This window comes from Schistocerca serialis, chromosome 6 (genome assembly GCF_023864345.2).
Source record: "Schistocerca serialis cubense isolate TAMUIC-IGC-003099 chromosome 6, iqSchSeri2.2, whole genome shotgun sequence".
Taxonomy (NCBI): domain Eukaryota; kingdom Metazoa; phylum Arthropoda; class Insecta; order Orthoptera; family Acrididae; genus Schistocerca; species Schistocerca serialis.
The window spans coordinates 598313052-598334890 of NC_064643.1; the positions used below are offsets into that span (position 1 = coordinate 598313052).

At 40.8% G+C, this 21839-nt stretch overlaps 1 protein-coding gene across 2 annotated transcripts in view; it reads left to right on the plus strand.

Annotated features, from left to right (window-relative positions):
- LOC126483846 (NBAS subunit of NRZ tethering complex-like) overlaps nt 1-21839 on the plus strand; it is a 405587-nt gene that overhangs the window by 366713 nt on the left and 17035 nt on the right. For both annotated transcript variants that reach the window (XM_050107060.1, XM_050107061.1), the window contains exons 38-39: nt 5396-5637; nt 5744-5867. In XM_050107060.1, coding sequence (XP_049963017.1) covers nt 5396-5637; nt 5744-5867 — 366 coding nt within the window. The remainder of the gene's footprint in view (nt 1-5395; nt 5638-5743; nt 5868-21839) is intronic.

Consider the following 21839-nt stretch of genomic DNA (forward strand, 5'->3'; position numbering starts at 1 on the left):
ACATCATTTCATACATATTTGTACAATGAAATTAGTGAACAGTTGTTTTGAAAGAGGATAGGCATACTGTTCCCAGAGATTTTATAAGAGCACATTTAAGTTTAAGCCTGTAATTGACGATAATAGTATGAGTTTATCGTGGCAGTTGTGAATGCTCGAAATTTCACAATATGTCATGGTACAAATGGGCATTGATACAATCAGTGAAAGATTATGCAGAAGCAACTTGAACAGTAAAATAAAGAAATGTAGAACTTCAAATTGGCACATGGTTCCTCTACAAGTGGTCTCACACAAAGGAAAATTCCTAAGTTGTCTTATATATAAATAAACATACTTACTGCATGCATTTTTCACTTAGCTGATCTGTGCACACTTCTGCACTGATGTGCCAAAAAAGAAGACTGCAGCTTGAGTTTATCTTGGTGAAAATCAGTAAAATGTGCACCACTAACAAAGCATGTCTTCTGCCTGTTGCAGCTAACAGTGCCAGATGATTTGGTTTGTTCCAAGGATTGATGACGAAATTGTCTGAGTTTTCGCAGTGTGCCCAATGACAGGCAGCTCCCAGGGCATCTGTCCGCCGAGTACTCCATGCCAGCCACAGGAACACATTCATGTAAACTCTGTAGGTCCCTCCTTTAATTCCTATTGGCTCTTGGTTGTGGATTCCCTGCTTTCCTTGCATTCTCCTGCGTGTGTCAACATCGTCTGAGGTGGCAATTGGTACGATTTTGAGCGTTTTTTTCTGTTGTGGGGTTGCCTTAGTAGTTTTTTATAATGGGTCCCTGTTCATTTCACACATCTTTCAATTGTTTCATTCTTGTCACAGCATTTTTTGTGTTAAGACTCCGCCATTCCACCATCAATCAAATGGAGACACAAAATAATAGTGCATACATTCAAGCCCCAAATGAAAAAGTTTGTTGTGGTTTCTTCACCAGACGAAGCCCTTCTCTGTTTCCTGAGCACATATCCCTTCACACCAATGAGGGAATGGAGACCAGCTGAATTGCTTCACGGGCAGCAGCCACACACGTTCCTCCACTTCCTGTGGCCGGCACTGCACCTGCTGCAGTCTGGTTCATCCGGCCGGTGTTGGCATGAGGGTTCGGTTGCCAGCCCAAGTGGATATGGGCCACTGTTGTCTGCGACTGGGAGTGCTGACTTTGTGGCATCTGTACAGCCAGTGAGGTGGACGCACCAGTTTGATCAGTTGCACCCCTGCACCATCACGTGCTGCAAGAAGCTACTGGTCGCAGGTGCAGCCTGTCGCCATGGCCCACTCGCCCACACTCCAACTTGAACGTGGGTTCACCTGTTGTGGAGGCACTCATGTCTCATTGGCTGCTTCCTTGTGTGGCACGCTTAGGTTCCAGCTTTTTGGCACCGGATGCCAGTTTGTCTCATAACTTGGGTCAGTTGCCACAGCCTGTTGTTGCAGTCGGGCCACCTCCACCAGCCCCCCTTATTGTCCGAGCCATTGTCACCAGTGGGCCCAGCCCCATATCCTCTGCACTGGGACCTGCCTGCTGATGACGATACAGAGATGGCGATGGTGCTGTCGTCAGGTGCCGCATGGGCCCAATGCCCTTGGGTGTAACTGCATCCCTTTGTCTTCTGGCCCTATGCTCGTGTGTTCAGGCTAGCCCATCCTACCCCTGCCGTCAGCACCAGCTGCCACCATTCTTGATCTGATGAATGTTGGGCCACCGGGGACTCCTCCATCGCCTGGGTGCCCTCTTTGCACGAGGGAGAGTGCATGTGACTGAGTGTGCCCAGGGTATTGTTGCCATGCTTGTGATTAAATTAACTGCCAACTGTATTAGTGTGGGCTGACCACTAGAGGCTGCTGAAGGAAGCGTGCACACAGCATGGTCTGCACCACACTGACCAGCGACTCTCACCTATATATGCACGGAGCAGTGCTGACTTGTTGACTATGTTCTTTTGGTGTGTACCACTCACATCTGTTATTCTATGTATCGCTTATGTTGCACCATCTGGGAATTTTTTTTTTTTTTTTCTTGTGGAAAGAGTACTGGAGGATATTTGTCTTGTGGTCTATGGAGACTGTGCAGTCTCATGTTGCATGGCCTTGATATATTTTTGTCAACTGTGCCTGAAGATGTAAAAAAATTTCCAACAATTTTTGAGTCTCAAAAACATTTCAATAAAGAATCCTTTAGATACCAGGAAAGAAAATGCATTTGTTACAAGAAATAATGTCTCCCTTACAAGTGCTGTCATCAACATTGTTCTTGCTCATTCACTTTTCCCAATAAAAAGAAGTAAATGATTTCAGGAATCCTTCAAAGGGACATCAAATGTTTCTCTAATCTATTTTGTTTTTTACTTTCAGGGTTAGTGATTATACAGAACATTTGACCATTCTTCAATTTTTTTTTTCAAGTTGTTTTCAGAAAGCATGAAATACGTATATTTAAATATCAATCAGTTTTCAATTACTATTAAGAGTATATACATCAAGATAAGCAAACAAGTTTCAATTTATGCTTTTTTTATATTGATTTTCTTTTTCTTTTTCATGAAAGTAAGAAATCCACAATTCCTAAAGTAATTGGAATTCTGATAAATTCTTCAGCTCTTAAAAAAGATGGTCACGCTTTATGCAAACTGTTGTCATCATCAATGAGCAGTTCCATTGTAGTTGTAGGCAGTCCTTCCATTCTAAAATGCTGCTACCCCTAGAGGATCCACAGCTCTTTTGTGGGTAAGAGAGTGCATGGGGCCCTGATGAGCTATTTCAGGCTTTCTTCTCTTGTAGGATGCATTTCTGTCCCAAAATCCACTTCTTCCCATCCTAGCTCCTCCCCCTCCTGACCACCTTCCCCCACCCATCCTCTTTCTCCCTCAGAGTTTCCTTTTATTATGATCCCACCATTCCCTTGGTTCCACTATTCCCTTTTCTTCTTGTGTCTTGTGTTCTACTCTCCCTTTTATTCTGGTCTCCCCCTTTGGGTTTGACCTCCGTTTCTAAATTGTTTCTGTAGTTTGAGCCATTTGGGGAAGAAATCCCTTCCTACCATCTCTGGCATCGGTTCCTCTTCCCCCACCCTCCTCCTTCCCCGCTGTAGACCCCCACTCCCTTGGCTGGGTCACCTGCATATGTAGCCAGTCCATGTGGTGGGGCTGTTACATACCTATTTGGCTTGGCCCCTGACAGCACAGGGATCACACTTCTGCTACCTGAGCTACCTGCTCGCCTTTTTGGGGGTATCAAAATTCCTAGCAACAACTGCATGAAAGACATTGCTTACTGTGACTGTATAGTGCCCACATGCCTTCCTCTCCCTGGCTGCCACCTGGGGGTACAACCAAGCCTGCCAGCCTGAAACAAAACCCTTTCCCCCTTTACTTGGTTTGTTCCAGTTTCCATGAATTTTTTGGGAATGAAATGTTGCTGACATAGGACCACATACTCTCTCTTTGCAGGTATATGGGGAAAGGTGAGGTGCATTTTTGGCTGTCTTCCTCCTACTTGTGTCCCTGAAATTTCCATAAATGGTGTTATCCTCACCAGCCTGGACACTATTGCAGAGCATTTTGCTCAACATTTCGACCAGGCCTGAGAGTCAGCACACTATCCTCTCACATTCCATCTTCTCTAATGGCATCGTGAACAACTCCCTTTATCTTTAGCTTCCCACTGCCTGGCGCCGTATAATGCCCCATTTAGTGAGTGGGAATTCACCAGTGCCCTTGCTCTCTGCAATGACATGGCTCCTGGATCAGGCTGGGTGCACAACCAAATGCTTCAACACTTATCAATGGATAGCCAACGTCATACATGTGTCCTTTTTAACCGTCTCAGGAGCAAGGGGGAATTCCCTTTCCAATGGCAAGAAAGTGTCATTATTTCCTTTTTTAAATCTGAAAAACTGCCTCTTCAGATGAAAGACCATCGTTCAGTCACTTTAGCCAGTGTCTGTGCAAGTTACTTGAAAGTATGGTGAGTTGAAGACTTTATTGGATCCTTCCTGTCACACGATTGTGGGGTACAATTGGCAGCTTGTGCCTTTTGGAGTAGCCCCGTGATCAGCCTCCTAGCAGAGGCAGAGGTTCCACCATTGCAGGTTCTGCGTCAACAACAGTTGATCGCTTACGCGTTACACATCTGCTGCTCGCTAGAGCACCCGAGCTACCATCTCCTCCTCCTAGATACAGAGATCCACCTACCTCAACAGTGGCCCAGGTCTGGGGTTACAATTGCCGTCTGCATCCGGTCAACTTTTTTCTGAACTCCAACTTTCCCCTCCACCACCTCTTTTCTGGCCCCCCTCATGTACACGTTCATGAGCATACTTTGCCCAGGGCTCTGTCTGATCTGTCACAAAATTCGAAAGACTTGGCTAATCCTGAGGCCTTCTGCCACCAGTTCTTCTCCATTCTCGACTAGTTTCAGGGTTCAATAGTATTTACACTGATGGCTTGACAGCTCCTCATGTGACTTTGCTAACGTTCATTTGGGATGAAATCTGCTTCTTGCCAGATGGCTGCAGTGTTTCCACTGTGGAGCTGGTACCCATCTCTTGTACTCTTGTGCATATCTGTTCCTGTGCCAATGATTCTTTCCCCATCTGTAGTGACTGTTTGAGCAGTTTACAAACTATTGACCAATGTTCCCCACACCATCCCTTGGTCCCGACTATCCAGGAGTCCCTTTTTACCCTCAAACAGCGTGGAAGCTTGGTGATCTTTGTCTGGACTCCAGGTCATGTTGGGATCCTGGGAAATGAATTCACTGACAGGCTGGCCAAATTGGCTACTGGCAGGCCACCCCTAAAGATCAGTATTCCAGAATTGGATCTTGGATTGGTATTGCACTGTCAAGTTCTAAGGATTTGAAATTTGGTATTGGAATTTGCAAAACTAGAGATCGTGCTAGTCAATTTGATAATCTATTTGTCCATTCCTGACTGAAAATTCGGAAAAAAAGTCATTGTTTAATTTATAGTGAGTTGACCAAAGAATAAAACCATTACTGTACCTAAGAAGAAAATATCAATGATTGTTTAAATTATAGAACCTACATGTTAGTAAGCCAACTTCCAAAAATTCTACGCAGAATTGTTACATAAAGGTTAACTAAGATTTAGGAGAAAAACAACTAGGACTTAGGAAAGGTAAAGGAACCAGGGAAGCTATAATGGCACAGAAAGAAGTGTTGAAATGAAAAGGAAAAGTTATGGAAAGTGAGTTCTGATGTGGAAATAAAGCATTGCTGGACATATATTTGGTTGTAGCTTTTCATCTCATCTTTAATGTTGACAGATTCTATATCACAGAGAGATATTACAAACATTACTTTATCTAACTAACTGACTGTAGTAGATTTATGATACAAAAGTTATAATATGTATTTAAATTTCAGAAAAATGTGATGCCTTCAGGTGCAAGAAGTAAAAGCTTGCTTTTGAGTCGTATAAGGGCTGTTGTAGACCTTGCATGGTCTCACATCAAATTGGTGGTCTGTGAGTCAGACTTTTCCACAGTAGAAGCAGAAATATCACTGTTTCATAAGCTTCTTGCAACTGCAGAATCATGGCAACAACTGAAATTGCTGAAAAATGTGTTAGACCACTGGCAAACATTCCAAGATTCTACTACCTCTGGGTATGTATGACAACAAAACATTCAGTAATTTTAATATGCTTCTTTTCAGTATTATGTATACCTATGTACAGAGAACATAAGTTCCATCAAATTCTTGATGTTTCAGAAACAAAACATCGGACCCATGGATGCTACTTCTTTATAAAATTTTACATTTCAAGGGTGAACATTTGGATTCAGTTCTGGATGCTGTCGAAGAAGTATGTAAAGGGAAGAAATTTAATGAAATGGTGAGTCAGCTGTATGACATTTATTGCAGTATAAATAAAAAGTAGTGAGGAAAAGGAAAGGCTATAGCTGACATATACTGGACATCCCTCATAAGAGTCTTGCAATTTTGTTTTTGCATTGTGTAGCTGGAGTCACCCCAAATGAATATTGCTCATCATATCTTTTATGTGATACCCAGTATCTATGAAAAGCATCCATCATTTTGTTTTCTGTTAAGACTTTTATAGTGCGATATTTGTTTTATTGATATGTGTTAACAGGGATAGTAAAATAACATCAATCACCAGTACTCCAGCAGTGACTGAGCAGACCTACTACATGGTGGTATCAGTCTGTGTGGGTCAGAACGGTGCTGTCATTGATGGAGGAGAGCTGGTTATTGTTCATGTTTTACTCTCTGTTAATACATATAGATAAAATAAACGTCACAATAGACTAATTTGGGGCCACTGTATCAAATGGGCGTGTAATATTCCACTTTACAATACATTTTGTTTGTAACAGAAAACAAAGCCACACGTTCTGTCCACACTGGGGATAACATGGAAGATGTGATGAGCAGTATTTTATTGTGCTAACTCCAGCTTCACATTGCAAAAACAAAATTCCACATATTTGCTGAAACACCATAGAAAATGCACCTGATGACTATTAGGAGGGACATAATAGGTGGGTGTGCCAGCTGTCAATCATCTGCGTGTGAATGACTGCCTTTCCTTATTTGTATTTTTGTTTCCATTATCACAATGCTAATGGCAGCCATTCACATTTGTAGGTATAGTATTTAAAAGTCATCCATGAGTGTCTTATTGAGTTTGGAATTTGAGTATTTCAGAATTTGATCTTAACCTGGCTTTATTTTTAAGTTTGTATCCATCATTTTTCAGTAGTTTCAAAGCATCCTGAAGAAGAAGAAGAAGAAGAAGTAGTGCAAGTAGTAGCAGTAGTAGGGAGGTAGTAGTAGTAGTAGTAGTAGTAGTTGATGTAGTTTTATTCACATGCAGATCACTTTGACAAGGATATTCTGTTGTAAATTCTGTCTATGGTGGGTAAAGTTTATCATGTTTCATCTTTCATTACAATTGTAGAAACAGGAGCACCACACAGTGCCTAAGTGTTAAATCACATAATTGTGGCCAGAATTCTTTGTAGAGTAACGAAATTTTTGTTTTGGTATGGGCATGGTGCAGAGAGACTGCAATTGCGACAAAAATACAACATTAAAGATTATTAGATTAAACAGAGAATTTGAAAAGTTTGTTGTTATTCTTCTGTTCCAATGACATCAAGAACGTGGATCATGGGGGTTATTGATCACACTGGCCTCCACCACTCAAAAATAACTTTGAGAAAAATACATATGTTTGCTGCTAGACAGTTTCCAAACATTACACTTTAGTAATTAGTTCTGCAGTGACACATAAAGTTTAGTTCATTGCTTGTACATATCTTCATTCGGTGTAACTCCGAGTAATTTTCTTCCTGACGCTGCTGCTGAAGTCATCATCTCGGTCCATCTCATCTGCTAACTGGATCTAGTTACTTGAATTCCCTGAAATAATCCAGGTATCAAGTCATTTTATAGTGTTTTATTGATGACAGGCTGCACCACTTCTTGGTGGGAGCCCACTCCACACAACAGGCTTCATAGACACAAAACCATAGTACAACAATTAGATTATTACACTGATGTGCGACACAGTGTTGGCATCTGTGAACTGTCTCCAACTGAGCTTTTCTGAGCCTTCTGCTCTCCCTATTTAAATGCTCTTAACAATCAAGTTAACAAAACTATTGTGCAAAGTTATAAAATTGACAATTAAAAGTTCAAAGTTATTATGAATAACTATATACAAAACCTTTCTTATTTTATGCCCAAACTGTTGTATACAATATAAAAGGTTTTTACATAAGATATACAGGGTGTTACAAAAAGGTATGGCCAAACTTTCAGGAAACCTTCCTCACACGCAAATAAAGAAAAGATGTTATGTGGACATGTGTCCGGAAACGCTTAATTTCCATGTTAGAGCTCATTTTAGATTCGTCAGTATGTACTGTACTTCCTCGATTCACTGCCAGTTGGCCCAATTGAAGGAAGGTAATGTTGACTTCGGTGCTTGTGTTGACATGCGACTCATTGCTCTACAGTACTAGCATCAAGCACATCAGTATGTAGCATCAACAGGTTAGTGTTCATCACGAACGTGGTTTTGCAGTCATTACAATGTTTATAAATGCGGAGTTGGCAGATGCCCATTTGATGTATGGATTAGCACGGAGCAATAGCCGTGGCGCGGTACGTTTGTATCGAGACAGATTTCCAGAACGAAGGTGTCCCGACAGGAAGACGTTCAAAGCAATTGATCAGCGTCTTAGGGAGCACGGAACATTCCAGCCTATGACTCGCGACTGGGGAAGACCTAGAATGACGAGGACACCTGCAATGGACGAGGCAATTCTTCGTGCAGTTGACGATAACCCTAATGTCAGCATCAGAGAAGTTGTTGCTGTACAAGGTAACGTTGACCACGTCACTGTATGGAGAGTGCTATGGGAGAACCAGTTGTTTCCGTGCCATGTAAAGCTTGTGCAGGCACTATCAGCAGCTGTTTGGCCTCCACAGGTACACTTCTGTGAATGGTTCATCCAACAATGTGTCAAACCTCATTTCAGTGCAAATGTTCTCTTTACAACATGATCAAATTGTAAGTTTTCACAATCAACATGTGTGGGCTGACGAGAATCTGCACGCAATTGTGCAATCACGTCAACAACACAGATTTTGTGTGAACGTTTAGGCAGGCATTGTTGGTGATGTTTCGATTGGGCCCCATGTTCTTACACCTACGCTCAATGGACCACGTTATCATGATTTCATACGGGATACTCTACCTGTGCTGCTAGAACATGTGCCTTTACAAGTACGACACAACATGTGGTTCATGCACGATGGAGCTCCTGCACATTTCAGTCGAAGTGTCCGTACGCTTCTCAACAACAGATTCGGTGGCCGATGGATTGCTAGAGGCGGACCAATTCCATGGCCTCCATGCTTTCCTGACCTCAACCCTCTTGACTTTCATTTATGGTGGCATTTGAAAGCTCTTGTCTACGCAACCCCGATACCAAATCTAGAGACTCTTCGTGCTCGTATTGTGGATGGCTGTGATACAATACGCCATTCTCCAGGGCTGCATCAGCGCATCAGGGATTCCATGCGACGGAGGGTGGACGCATGTATCCTCGCTAGCGGAGGACATTTTGAACATTTCCTCTAACAAAGTGTTTGAAGTCACGCTGGTACGTTCTGTTGCTGTGTGTTTCCATTCTATGATTCATGTGATTTGAAGAGAAGTAATAAAATGAGCTCTAACATGGAAAGTAAGCGTTTCTGGACACATCTCCACATTCTTTCTATGTGTGTGAGAAATGTTTCCTCAAAGTTTGGCCGTACCTTTTTGTAACACCCTGTATATCACATACAAAATAATGAAAAACAACACCGACAACCCAATTTTTTTAAATTATGGCTTCATTAGTGAATGCAAAATAACACTAGCATATATTGAACAAACATGACATGCAAGTAAATGAATGAAATAATAAATGCTATGGTGCAGTAGCATAAACTTAATAATCAGGTCTTCAGTATAAAATTATTCCATCTGATTATAAATATAGTAGTTGACATTACATAACATTGTTTTTGTCCTTGGTTTGCAAATGCCATATCCTACTTCCTTATGTATCAGGAGTATGAAAAATGCCATTTAACCAACTCAAACTTTGCCTTTATGAATAAGAAAGTAATATTTTAAAGTTACCTATTTCAGATCTGGAAAGATGGGAAGTTACATTTTCTTTTGGATGATGAAACTTAAAAAACTTGCATGTATATTAAATTTGACCTATATGAAGCGGAAGTGAAGAACTCTCTGAGATTTATGATTGTACCGCAAATCACTTTGGAGACTCAGCCCCCAGATGTGAGCTTCCTTTATGTTTAGTTTATACTGCCTGAGACAGCTATTTTCAAAATCCAGTATATCTTGGTGGAAGCATTCCCCTTGCTATTCTGAAAATGCTTCCAGGTTCTCTGTGAATGTATGTAGAATAGCATTGAGAATATACGGCCTGTTGGGAAATTCTCATTACAAGCTTCTAGAACTTGTAGAGGAGAGTGAATATACAATATTTTGAATAGGAGCCCATGTCCAGAAATGTCATCCAACGGTGCTACAGAGTGTCAAAATTATAAGTGCCAGTGCCTGTAAATGTATGTATATACAGGGTGATTCTGTGATAGTGTTACAAACTTTCGAAGATGATCGAGAAGGATAAATGTATTAATTTGAATTAAGGTTCACCTACCAGAAAGTAATGAGTCCAAAGCTGTAAGCAAAAACTGTTCTGATACACTGGTACTGTTGATACTAAAATGGTAGAGTAGGCAACTTTCAGAGGTGGTAGTGTGGATCGAAACAAGGAAAGAATGTCCAGTAAACATGGGCTCTAAAATGTACACCTTAGTGGCTATGAACACTTGTTCATCTTTGCTACTGTGTAACATATCTCTATTGAGCAAGTGCTTAATGTATGCATTTTAGAACCCATGTTTACTACACTTTTTTCTTGTTTTGGTCCATAGTGCCCCCTCTGAAAGCTGCCTACCCTACAATCATAGCAACAACAGTACCAGTACATGTATTCCACTGCCAGAAGTATCAGAATAGTTTTTGCATATAACTTTCGACTCGTTTGTTTCCAATATAGGACCCTTAACCTCAGCTTGATACATTCATCCTTCTCCAGCTTCGTAGAAAGTCTGCGTCATCATCACAGAATCATTCTGTATATATACATACATTTACAGGTGCATCTGTAACTTTGACTATCTGTAGTGTTGCTGGATGATGTTTGGGCATGGGTTTGTAATGGGAATTTCCTAACACCCTATAGACTTTGTGGGCCATTGTGCACCTTATTACACTGAAGTTCTTCACTGTAGCCTTGACATACTCCACATAGTTTTTGGTTTTATAATTGCCCAAGCCCTAAATTACTGCTGTAGTGCAATTCAGAGCAACTTTCTCTTCTCTTTTTGCTGAGCATCTTTGGGATTTCCTTGCATTATGTTATCATCTTCATCTGTGGTGCCACAAATGCACAGTCCTCGACCTTTACCTCAGACAGTTGGGAAAGAAGACTGAGAGGTATTTGAAGGCTGGCAGACCCTTATTCAGACCTGTAAAAAACTGCTTCATTAGGCTGTCAGCACCTTATTGGTTCTACCAGTAGTTCCCACTTGACATTATTCTTTCCCACACAGAATTCATTTCTCTTTAGCCAGACTTCCTTCTTATAGTGAGCCTTAGTGCCTCTTCCGCCCCAAGGCAAAGAAAGCAGGGGAATGTAGTAAAACCATTTGTGAGACACATTGGAAAACCCATCATTTTAAAGTGTCCTAATACCTCTGATCCATATTCATCCTTATTGGAGGATTCCATCAAGAATTTGACATTTCTCAGTTCTCTTTAAAATGGACTGAATGAACCAGAGGAAGAGACGTATATTCTTCCAGTTATGAAGTAAAACAGCTTTGAGGCTTTTTTATCAACTGTTTATGAGTAGGCACCACTTGTTTGGATTGAAATCTATTCCAATAGCATCAGACAAGCCGTTTTGAAGAAAAAAGAAAGCTGAAAAAACAACTGTGATGCTTTATGTGTTCAGACACTTGCACACTTTTGTCTACCAAGTTCCACTACTGTAATCTCGATGCCAGAAGCTTGGCATTTGACATGTTCACGCCAAGGTTTCAACTCAAAATGTGATAGGTTTAGGGTTGTATGGCTTTCTCTTGTCAGTGAAAATTCTGAATCTGCCACTACCCATTCACTCTGTGAACTCTGTTCTGAATATAACTGCTGTGTTTGCAGAGGTGTGGGCACAGGGAGTTCTAAGCAGTGTGGCACTGTAGCAATGGATGAGACCCCAGATGATATCATCAGGTACATTCTTTGCCCTCCAAAATCTGGAATGGCCCGCCGTCATGCAGAAATAACAGTTCAAGTAAAAAGTTGGCTCTCTTCAAATTCTTGGGGACAGCAGACACCATGGATTTATTTTCGTTTCCATACTAACCTGACAAGGATTGAAAGAAAAAACTTTTATAACACAAATACAGTTCGTTATTTCACTTCTGAACAACAACAACAACGATAATTAAACAGTTTGTTAAAATAGTTTTGAAAATACACTTGCTGCCAAAGAAAAATAGTTTTGAAAATACACTTGCTGCCAAAGAAAAAAGTGAAGCACCCACAAAATATGGTCAAATGTCAGTGTAACTTACACGTACACTTCATTGGTGGGTATGTAAGTGATTAGAGTTGCAGTTCTCAGTGACAAGTTGAACAGCCACCAGAGGGAATTAGTGTTGTTACCAGGCCTTGTAGGAGTAGGTTTAATAATGAATAAAAAAATAGGAGTACGGGAAAGCTACTACGAACGGCATAGTGGATAGTGAACGCATTATTGTAGCCAAGATAGACATGAAGCCCACGTCTACTACAGTAGTACATGTTTATATGCCAACTAGCTCTGCAGATGATGAAGAAATTAATGAAATGTATGAGGAGATAAAAGAAATTATTCAGGTAGTGAAGGGAGACGAAAATTTAATAGTCATGGGTGACTGGAATTTGAGAGTAGGAAAAGGGAGAGAAGGAAACATAGTAGGTGAATATGGATTGGGGCTAAGAGATGAAAGAGGAAACCGCCTGGTAGAATTTTGTGCAGAACATAACTTAATCATAGCTAACACTTGGTTCAAGAATCATGAAAGAAGGTTGTATACATGGAAGAACCCTGGAGATACTAAAAGGTATCAGATAGATTATATAATGGTAAGACAGAGATTTAGGAACCAGGTTTTAAATTGTAAGACATTTCCAGGGTCAGATGTGGACTCTGACCACAGTCTATTGGTTATGAACTGTAGATTAAAACTGAAGAAACTGCAAAAAGGTGGGAATTTAAGGAGATGGGACCTGGATAAACTGAAAGAACCAGAGGTTGCACAGAGTTTCACGGAGAGCATAAGGTAACAATTGACAGGAATGGGGGAAAGAAATACAGTAGAAGAAGAATGGGTAGCTTTGAGGGATGAAAGAGTGAAGGCAGCAGAGGATCAAATAGGTAAAAAGACGAGGGCTAGTAGAAACCCTTGGGTAACAGAAGAAATATTGAATTTAATTGATGAAAGGAGAAAATATAAAAATGCAGTAAATGAAGCAGGCAAAAAGGAATACAAACGTCTCAAAAATGATATCGACAGGAAGTGCAAAATGGCTAAGCAGGAATGGCTAGAGGACAAATGTAAAGATGTAGAGGCTTATCTCTCTAGGGGTAAGATAGATACTGCCTACAGGAAAATTAGAGACACCTTTGGAGAAAGGAGAACCACATGCATGAATATCAAGAGCTTTGATGGAAACCCAGTTCTAAGCAAAGAAGGGAAATCAGAAAGGTGGAAGGAGTACATAGAGCGTCTATACAAGGGCGATGTACTTGAGGAAAATATGGAAATGGAAGAGGATGTATATGAAGATGAAATGGGAGATATAATACTGCGTGGTGAGTTTGACAGAGCACTGAAAGACCCGAGTCAAAATAAGGCCCCCGGGAGTAGACAACATTCCATTAGAATTACTGACAGCCTTGGGAGAGCCAGTCCTGACGAAACTCTACCATCTGGTGAGCAAGATGTATGAGACTGGCAAAATACCGTCAGACTTCAAGAAGAATATAATAATTCCAATCCCAAAGAAAGAAGGTGTTGACAGATGTGAAAATTACTGAACTATCAGTTTAATAAGTCACAGCTGCAAAATACTAATGCGAATTCTTTACAGACAAATGGAAAAACTGATAGAAGCCGACCTTGGGCAAGATCAGTTTGGATTCCGTAGAAATGTTGGAACACATGAGGCGATACTGAACCTACGACTTATCTTAGAAGAAAGATTAAGGAAAGGCAAACCTACGTTTCTAGCATTTGTATACTAAGAGAAAGCTTTTGACAATGTTGACTGGAATACTCTCTTTCAAATTCTGAAGGTGGCAAGGGTAAAATATAGGGAGCATAAGGCTATTTACAATTTGTACAGAAAGCAGATGGCAGTTATAAGAGTCAACGGGTATGAAAGGGAAGCAGTGGTTGGGAAGGGAGTCAGACTGGGTTGTAGCCTATCCCTGATGTTATTCAATCTGTATATTGAGCAAGCAATAAAGGAAACAAAAGAAAAGTTCAGAGTAGGTATTAAAATCCGTGGAGAAGAAATAAAAAGTTTGAGGTTCGCCGATGACATTGTAATTCTGTCAGAGACAGCAAAGGACTTGTAAGAGCAGCTGAACGGAATGGACAGTGTCTTGAAAGGAGGGTATAAGATGAACATCAACAAAAGCAAAATGAGAATAATGGAATGTAGTCGAATTAATTCGGGTGATGCTGAGGGAATTAGATTAGGAAATGAGACACTTAAAGTAGTAAAGGAGTTTTGCTATTTGGGGAGCAAAATAACTGATGATAGTCGAAGTAGAGAGGATATAAAATGTAGACTGGCAATGGCAAGGAAAGCGTTTCTGAAGAAGAGAAATTTGTTAACATCGAGTATAGATTTAACTGTCAGGAAGTCGTTTCTGAAAGTATTTGTATGGAGTGTAGCCATGTATGGAAGTGAAACATGAACGATAAATAGTTTAGACAAGAGGAGAATAGAAGCTTTCGAAATGTGGTGCTACAGAAGAATGCTGAAGATTAGAGGGATAGATCACATAACTAATGAGGAGGTATCGAATAGAATTGGGGAGAAGAGGAGCTTGAGGCACAACTTGACCAGAAGAAGGGATTGGTTGGTAGACATGTTCTGAGGCATCAAGGGATCACCAATTTAGTATTGGAGGGCAGTGTGAAGGGTAAAAATCGTAGAGGAAGACCAAGAGATGAATACACTAAGCAGATTCAGAAGGATGTAGGCTGCAGTAGGTACTGGGAGAAGAAGCAGCTTGCATAGGATAGAGTAGCATGGAGAGCTGCATCAAACCAGTCTCAGAACTGAAGACCACAACAACCAGGCCTGGTAGAGCACATTAGGGGTGTAAACAGCAACAGGTATTAAGTGTTCATTGTGAAGGGCACAAAAATGGTGCATATTCATGTAAACAACATTATCAGCAACTGATGGAAGTTTTAGAGGTGCCTCATTGTGGGGCTACTTTTGGCCGACTGGTCAAATTGTGCGATATTCGGATTTGTGGGGCATTCGCGTGCGTCAGTGGGCTGATGTCGGACTGTGTGGGAATGCAAAGATGAGCACACTCATTGCCAGTGTTCTAGTTGACCATTTTTGACCACCTTAAGAGAGGATTGGTTTATTGTGCACTAATCACATCGTAAATACGTCTGCACCTGCCATCTGAAAACAAGTAATGGACTCCCTGCAACATTTTATGTTCTCCTGGATCAGTGATTGGAAACCAGCAGCAACCAGGCTTGGGCTTTACTGACCCTCCATAGGCTTCCGTTAACACAAAAACACAAACAGCTGCATTTGGAGTGGTGCCATGACCATGAAGCATGGTCTGTTGATGAAAAGTGTCACACTGTGTTCAACAATGGATTGCAGTTCTGCAATACCCTGGATGACAGTCAACAAGTAGGCAGCGACCAGAGGAGAGGCCCTTTCTTCTAATATTTGGAGAGGCATAATGGTGAGGTGTCAGTGTGAGGAGCTGTCAGGTACAGTTCAGGTCACTGCTGACCATGATTGATGGAATGCTGACAGCACAGCAGTATGTCATGGATATCATGTATTCTCATGCATTTACTCCCGTGTGACATTATTGTGGTGCCATTTTTGAACAGTACAGTGCTTGTCCTCACATGGCACATTTCTCTATGAACTGTCTGGATGACGTTGAGAAACTCCTGTGGCAGCAAGATACCCATATCTGTCCCTGATAGAACCTGTGTGGAATGAGCTTGGATGTCAATTTCATTCCAGTGCCGGTATCCAGGATATTGAGGATAAGTTTCAACAGTTGTGGCCAGCTTGCCTCAGAAGACGATATGACAGCTGCACGACACCCTTTTCAACTAATCAGTGCACGCATCCTGGAGACGGGGGATGCAACTTTGCACTGATAAGCGGGCTTGTACTGCCAAGTCCTTTCTAAATTGAGCTTGATATTGTAATAATTGAAATAACATCACATGCACTCTCAGCCCCCATAAAGTTTCGTTTCATTTGCTCTTCCCCTTCTAGGTGCTTCACTTACTTTGACAGGAAATATACAACAAAGTATTGTCCATCATACCTTCTGTGGCTCTTGCGCAATGCTCACAAATGAAATGAATTTCCTGGAATTTGCCTTGATTCCCAACAGGTACACCACAGAATGCTTTGTAGGCCTCATAAATCTTAAGAGATGTTTAAACTGAGAACTATTTAGCTCTTGTCTTGACAAAATGGGCACATACATAGCAAAATTTGTCTGTTGCATGCTTTCAGTCCCTTAATGCCATCTTCTAAGAATGTAAATAATCCTTTCAGACAACCTGAGATAAATTGAACTAGTGAACATAAGGTCGTATTACTTCACTGAAGTATCAGAAATACGCTGAAAAACTGAAAAATACAGAATTATTAAATTTCAATGTCTTGTTTAATAGAAGCAAAGTTTATGGGGAATAATAGATATTTCCACACTCTTTAGATGTACACCATTGGGAAATAACAGTCAAAACACAAAAACAAACAAAAGTCGAAACCTGGTACACACTGGTAGGTACCATTGGCTGTCTGCTGCAATAGACAGTAAAGCGAAATACATGAACACAGAATTTCTCTAATGCATTGCAGGGAACTGACGCTTGAATAGTGCTACACCTACGACAGTAGTGCTACTGACATAAAGAAAGCAATGACAGTCCTCAAAACATAAAAATGAGCCCAAATTTGGAACACCAAAAGAGAAACTGTACACAGTGGTAGCAAAAAAAAAAAAAAAATCCTCTGAAGATAAAGTGGACTGCCACATCCAGTACAATTCTTTATTATTTGATAAAATATAGTTCATTTCCTTTTATAGTTACTCTTGGTCCTTGCCGTTTTTTGTGTTTGTTTTCCACTTGGATTTATTAAAGACAAATGCATTGTTCTTCTCAACAAATTCTCCTTTGCATAACCTTTGTAATTTCTGCAATCATACTGAAAGTTCCCTGCTGAAGACTTGTTCAATAGTATGAGTTACAAAGGTATGAATAAAACTGTGTGAAGGGGTGTATAGGTATAACAGTGGACTCTCATTCAGGAGGATAGTGTGTATGTGTTACTACTATTGATGGGTGTATAGCATCGTTGAACATACCCCTTACACATCACAGGTTCTCTAGACCTTATGGAAATGAGTACCCCTTTTCCAACATGGGCATTGTCTTTCTTATTTTATGTTCAACAATTCCCACTCGTTACCAGTCATGCACCAGTATGAGATTGGGAGTAGACATCAGGAATGAGGTGTGCATACTCATTTTAAACTCCTTAGATGTCATCTCCAAATTTGCTGTCTCCAACACTCTTAGAGACTTGACTCGCCAATCTTTGCTGCTGCCCATTTAAATGAAAACTCATTACTAGAGTCAGCCATTGGGTACAAGTGGTTTATAACAGTGTAGAAAGGAAAGTGAATACTCAAGTTTCGAAAGTATAACTCTGGACTTGCGGCCTTGCCACTACATACTCAAGTGCTCGGCATGTCAATTATTATTTACCAATACAATGACTGATCGGTTAGCAGTGAATATGGCTCTGTTTACTCTCCATAGTCTCACAGCCACTGCTTTTTCAGAGGCTATCTTGTTCAAAGAGTCTACCATTTTCACCCCATCAGTACTACACTAAAACGGCAATATCATGCTCCCAACTTATGCTCCTGCATACTTTAGTCAGAGGAACGAGTGGACGAGCAGGAAGTGACCTCAGTGCCACAATTTTCTGATCCAGCAGGAAGGAAGGTAGTCAGTAGAGCACTGATGCAAAAGCAGTGCTTCAATTTCTGATGTATGCAGCATTCAACACTGGTCATGTACTCACTCCGTTTCTGGTGTCTGTTGGGGAGTCATTGTTCAAGTTTCTGCATGTCTGTCACAAGTCAATGCATCACACCAAAATTATTTCAATAGTTGCTAAAGAGACACGTTATATGTTTGGAAACATTATGTTGATAGATAGGGTAACAGTGAGTTCTGACACGTAAAGATATGTGAAAGGTGCATGCAGTAATACATAAAATGGGTGGACGAATCGGTATTGGTGTCATTAATCAGTAAATTTAATTGGTGGAATTTATTACTGTTTCAACCATTGTAAAGAAAGGTTACAGTGGCCAGTTATAATCTGGAAGATTAATTCAGAACAGCAATGCAGCAATGGCAAACTTGGTGTGAAAATGGACTACATTTGACTGTTACTAGCACGATAACATTGAGATAATATTAGGAAGTGTGTTACATGCAAAAAAAATTCAGTAACTAAGTAAAATGGTCTATTCTCTTAGCCTTTCAAAGCAATATCCTTCCATTTAAAACTCAAGAACTTTAATATTTGGTTAGTAAAGAAAGACATTCTCATATTGGGCTACATGGTTGGGTTCGTTTAGCAACAAAACATATTCTTAATGTTACCCATCATATACCCATGACCAATAGCCAAAAAAATTAAAATACAGAGGGAGTGGAGGTTTACAGGTTGTAATATTATAGACATCTAGGTTTAGGTTTCCTGATGTTTCCCTAAATTACTTGAAGCAAATGCCAGGAAAGTTCCTTTGAAAGAAGACAAAGGGTTTATTTCCTTCTGCCTCTACATCAAAATTTGAATAGATTAGCACATAAAGTTGTTATTGCCATAGAATATATTTTGTTTATTGTGAAAACGTGTTGTTATTCTGCCTGAGATTTTTTTCATAATATTGTCCTTAATTTCGTTTTTTTGTGGGAAGAAAAAGCAAACCTGAATTTTCTCCCCGCTCTATTGTAATAAAACATGTCATGATTTTTATCCTATTCATTGTTTATTTTATAGATATACTTTGGATAACCTTACTACATACCATTTTTGTCTTATTTAGTTCCCCTTCTCCACCATCTTGTCTATCTTTTTGGATTTATTTGTTTGTTTTTGTTTTACACATCTAGTTTCATAGGACCAAATTGAGGAGCAAATATCAAAGGTCATGGAACACGTCAGTACATGAAATTGAAACATAAAAGTAGTAACAGATAAAATAAAATGTTTATGAACCCAAAAAAGACAAGCCATAAGTTTATGTAAACACAATCAGTAATATAACACAAGAATCACCTTAATTTTTCAAGTAACTCCTCGACAGAATGGAAGGAGTAATCAAAGAGGAAACTACTCAGTTTAGTAACAGGTATAACAACTTAGGCTTCCGCGGACGGTGTCATAGTGATTAAAATTCATCTGGGTATTATGCCGCGTCATTGCTAAAAACTAACAACAATAATAAACTAAAACCAACATTTCGACCGAATTGCAACAGCCTTCCTCAGGGCATGACTGGTATTGAATGGGGATAGGTGCTTCTATTTATTACAGACTATCGATGTCTGACGTCACTGTTGTAAAACTTTTAATTGGCCCTTTAATATGACTGGCTACTCATGACATAAGGGAAGATGGAAGGAAAGAGGCTATTTGTGGATGTCCATGTCGTCAATGATTGGTAGCTGTCCACCAATCAGCTTATGGCTTCTGGTCGGCAAGTTTTCCTCCTGGTGTGCGTGGAAATGGACTGACAGTTGCTCTACAGCTGTTTGTGCAGATACATCTGTGTCCCGTGTAGCTTCTGTCCTGCGACCACTCGCGGCCCGTTGTACTGGGATGGCCGGCAGCCAGGACGCCCTGAGTTTGTAGACATCTTCTCTGTTGATGTTGTCAGGCTGCTTAATAATTTTGATCGCCTCCCGTATTTTGCGTTCTCGCATCCATGATTCTTTCTCCAGTACTCGCGCTTCCTGGAACCTGATAGGTTGTCCACAGTCACAGTGGTGTTCCGCTATCGCTGATTTATTATGTTGTTGTAATCGTACATAGCATTTGTGTTCTGCTACTCGTAAGCTGACAGGTCTCACTGTTTCTCCTATGTAGCTAGCTCCGCACTCACACCGTAGTTCGTAAACACCTGCAGAGTTAAGATTGTTGACTACATCCTTGGTGGAATGTAACATTTCGTGGATCCTGTGACTGCTTCGAAAAATCAGTCTGAAACTCCATCGGCGGAGGATGTTGTCTAGCTGTTCACTGAAGCCTTTTACATATGGTAAGTGTACCAGTGGAAGCTTCTCTTCTGTGCCTTCTTCTCGCGTTCTGCTTCCTTTCGTTTTAGCTACCTTTCTTACGATGTTGTCATCATAGCCGTTGGCACGAAAAGTGTGTTGTAGTTCCTTTAATTCTTCTTTGAAGTTATTGTCATCACTTATCCGGTAGGCTCGGGCAGTTAACGTATGCAGAACAGAATACTTTTGAGGTGGGTGGTGGTGGCTCTCCGCATGCAGGTACCGATTAGTGTGCATTGGTTTCTGGTACACTTTGTGTCCCAGTTTACCTTTGGCAGCTCTGTATACTTCCACATCCAGAAATGGCACGGTACCATTGTTTTCAGTATCATGCGTGAACGGAAGATATCAGCAGCTACAGGGGAGAGTGGGGAACCCATTGCTACTCCATCTAACTGTTCATAATATTTTCCCCGCCAGGTGAAGTATGTAGATGACAGGCATAAGCGCACGAGATTGCAGATATCTGGTGGAATCCGATCCTGTAGAATGTGCATAGTCTCCTCAATAGGTATGTTAGTGAAGAGAGACTTGATGTCAAAACTGACCATAATGACTGACGGCTTTATTCGCTGTTCTCTAATCAGTTGTATGAAGTGGGAAAAGTCTTTAATGTAGGAGTCTGTTTGTCCCACAATATGGCGTAACTTAGGTGATGGACACTTCTGAATATGAAGATTCCCATTTACAGAGTACCAAGGAATGACCCAACGATGAGGATAGGCAGAAATACTAAGGCACTTGTAAATGACTCGAGAATTGATCCTGACACAGCTAAGAGACTAATCGCCAAGGTGCCTGTTCCTCCTAGAATCTGCGGAGTACCTAAGCTCCATAAGGAGGGTTATCCGCCCATAGTGAACGGAATAGATTCACCTACGAATTATGTTGCGAAACATCTGGCACCTAAGTTACGCTGTCTTGTGGGACAAACAGACTCCTATGTGAAAGACTCTTCCCACTTCATACAACTGATTATGGAACAGCGAATAAAGCCATCAGACATTATGGTCAGTTTTGACATCAGGTCTCTCTTCACTAACATACCTATTGAGGAGACTATGCGCATTCTACAGGATCGGATCCCACCAGATATCTGCAATCTGGTGCGCTTATGCCTGTCATCTATGTCTGTCTGGTGGGGAAAATATTACGAACAGTTAGGTGGTGTGGCAACGGGTTCCCCGCTCCCCCCTGTAGCTGCGAATATCTTCATGGAAGCCTTTGACCAATATATAAACTTCACACATGAGACTGAAAATAATGGTACCTTGCCATTTCTGGATGTGGAAGTATACAGAGCTGCCGAAGGTAAACTGGGACACAAAGTGTACCGGAAACCAACACACACTAATTGGTACCTGCACGTGGAGAGCCACCACCACCACCCACCTCAAAAGTATTCTGTTCTACATACGTTAACTGCCCGAGCCTACCGGATAAGCGATCAAAATATCATCAAAGAGGAATTAAAGGACCTACAACACACGTTTTATGCCAACAGCTATGATGACAACATGATAAGAAAGGTAGCTAAAACGAA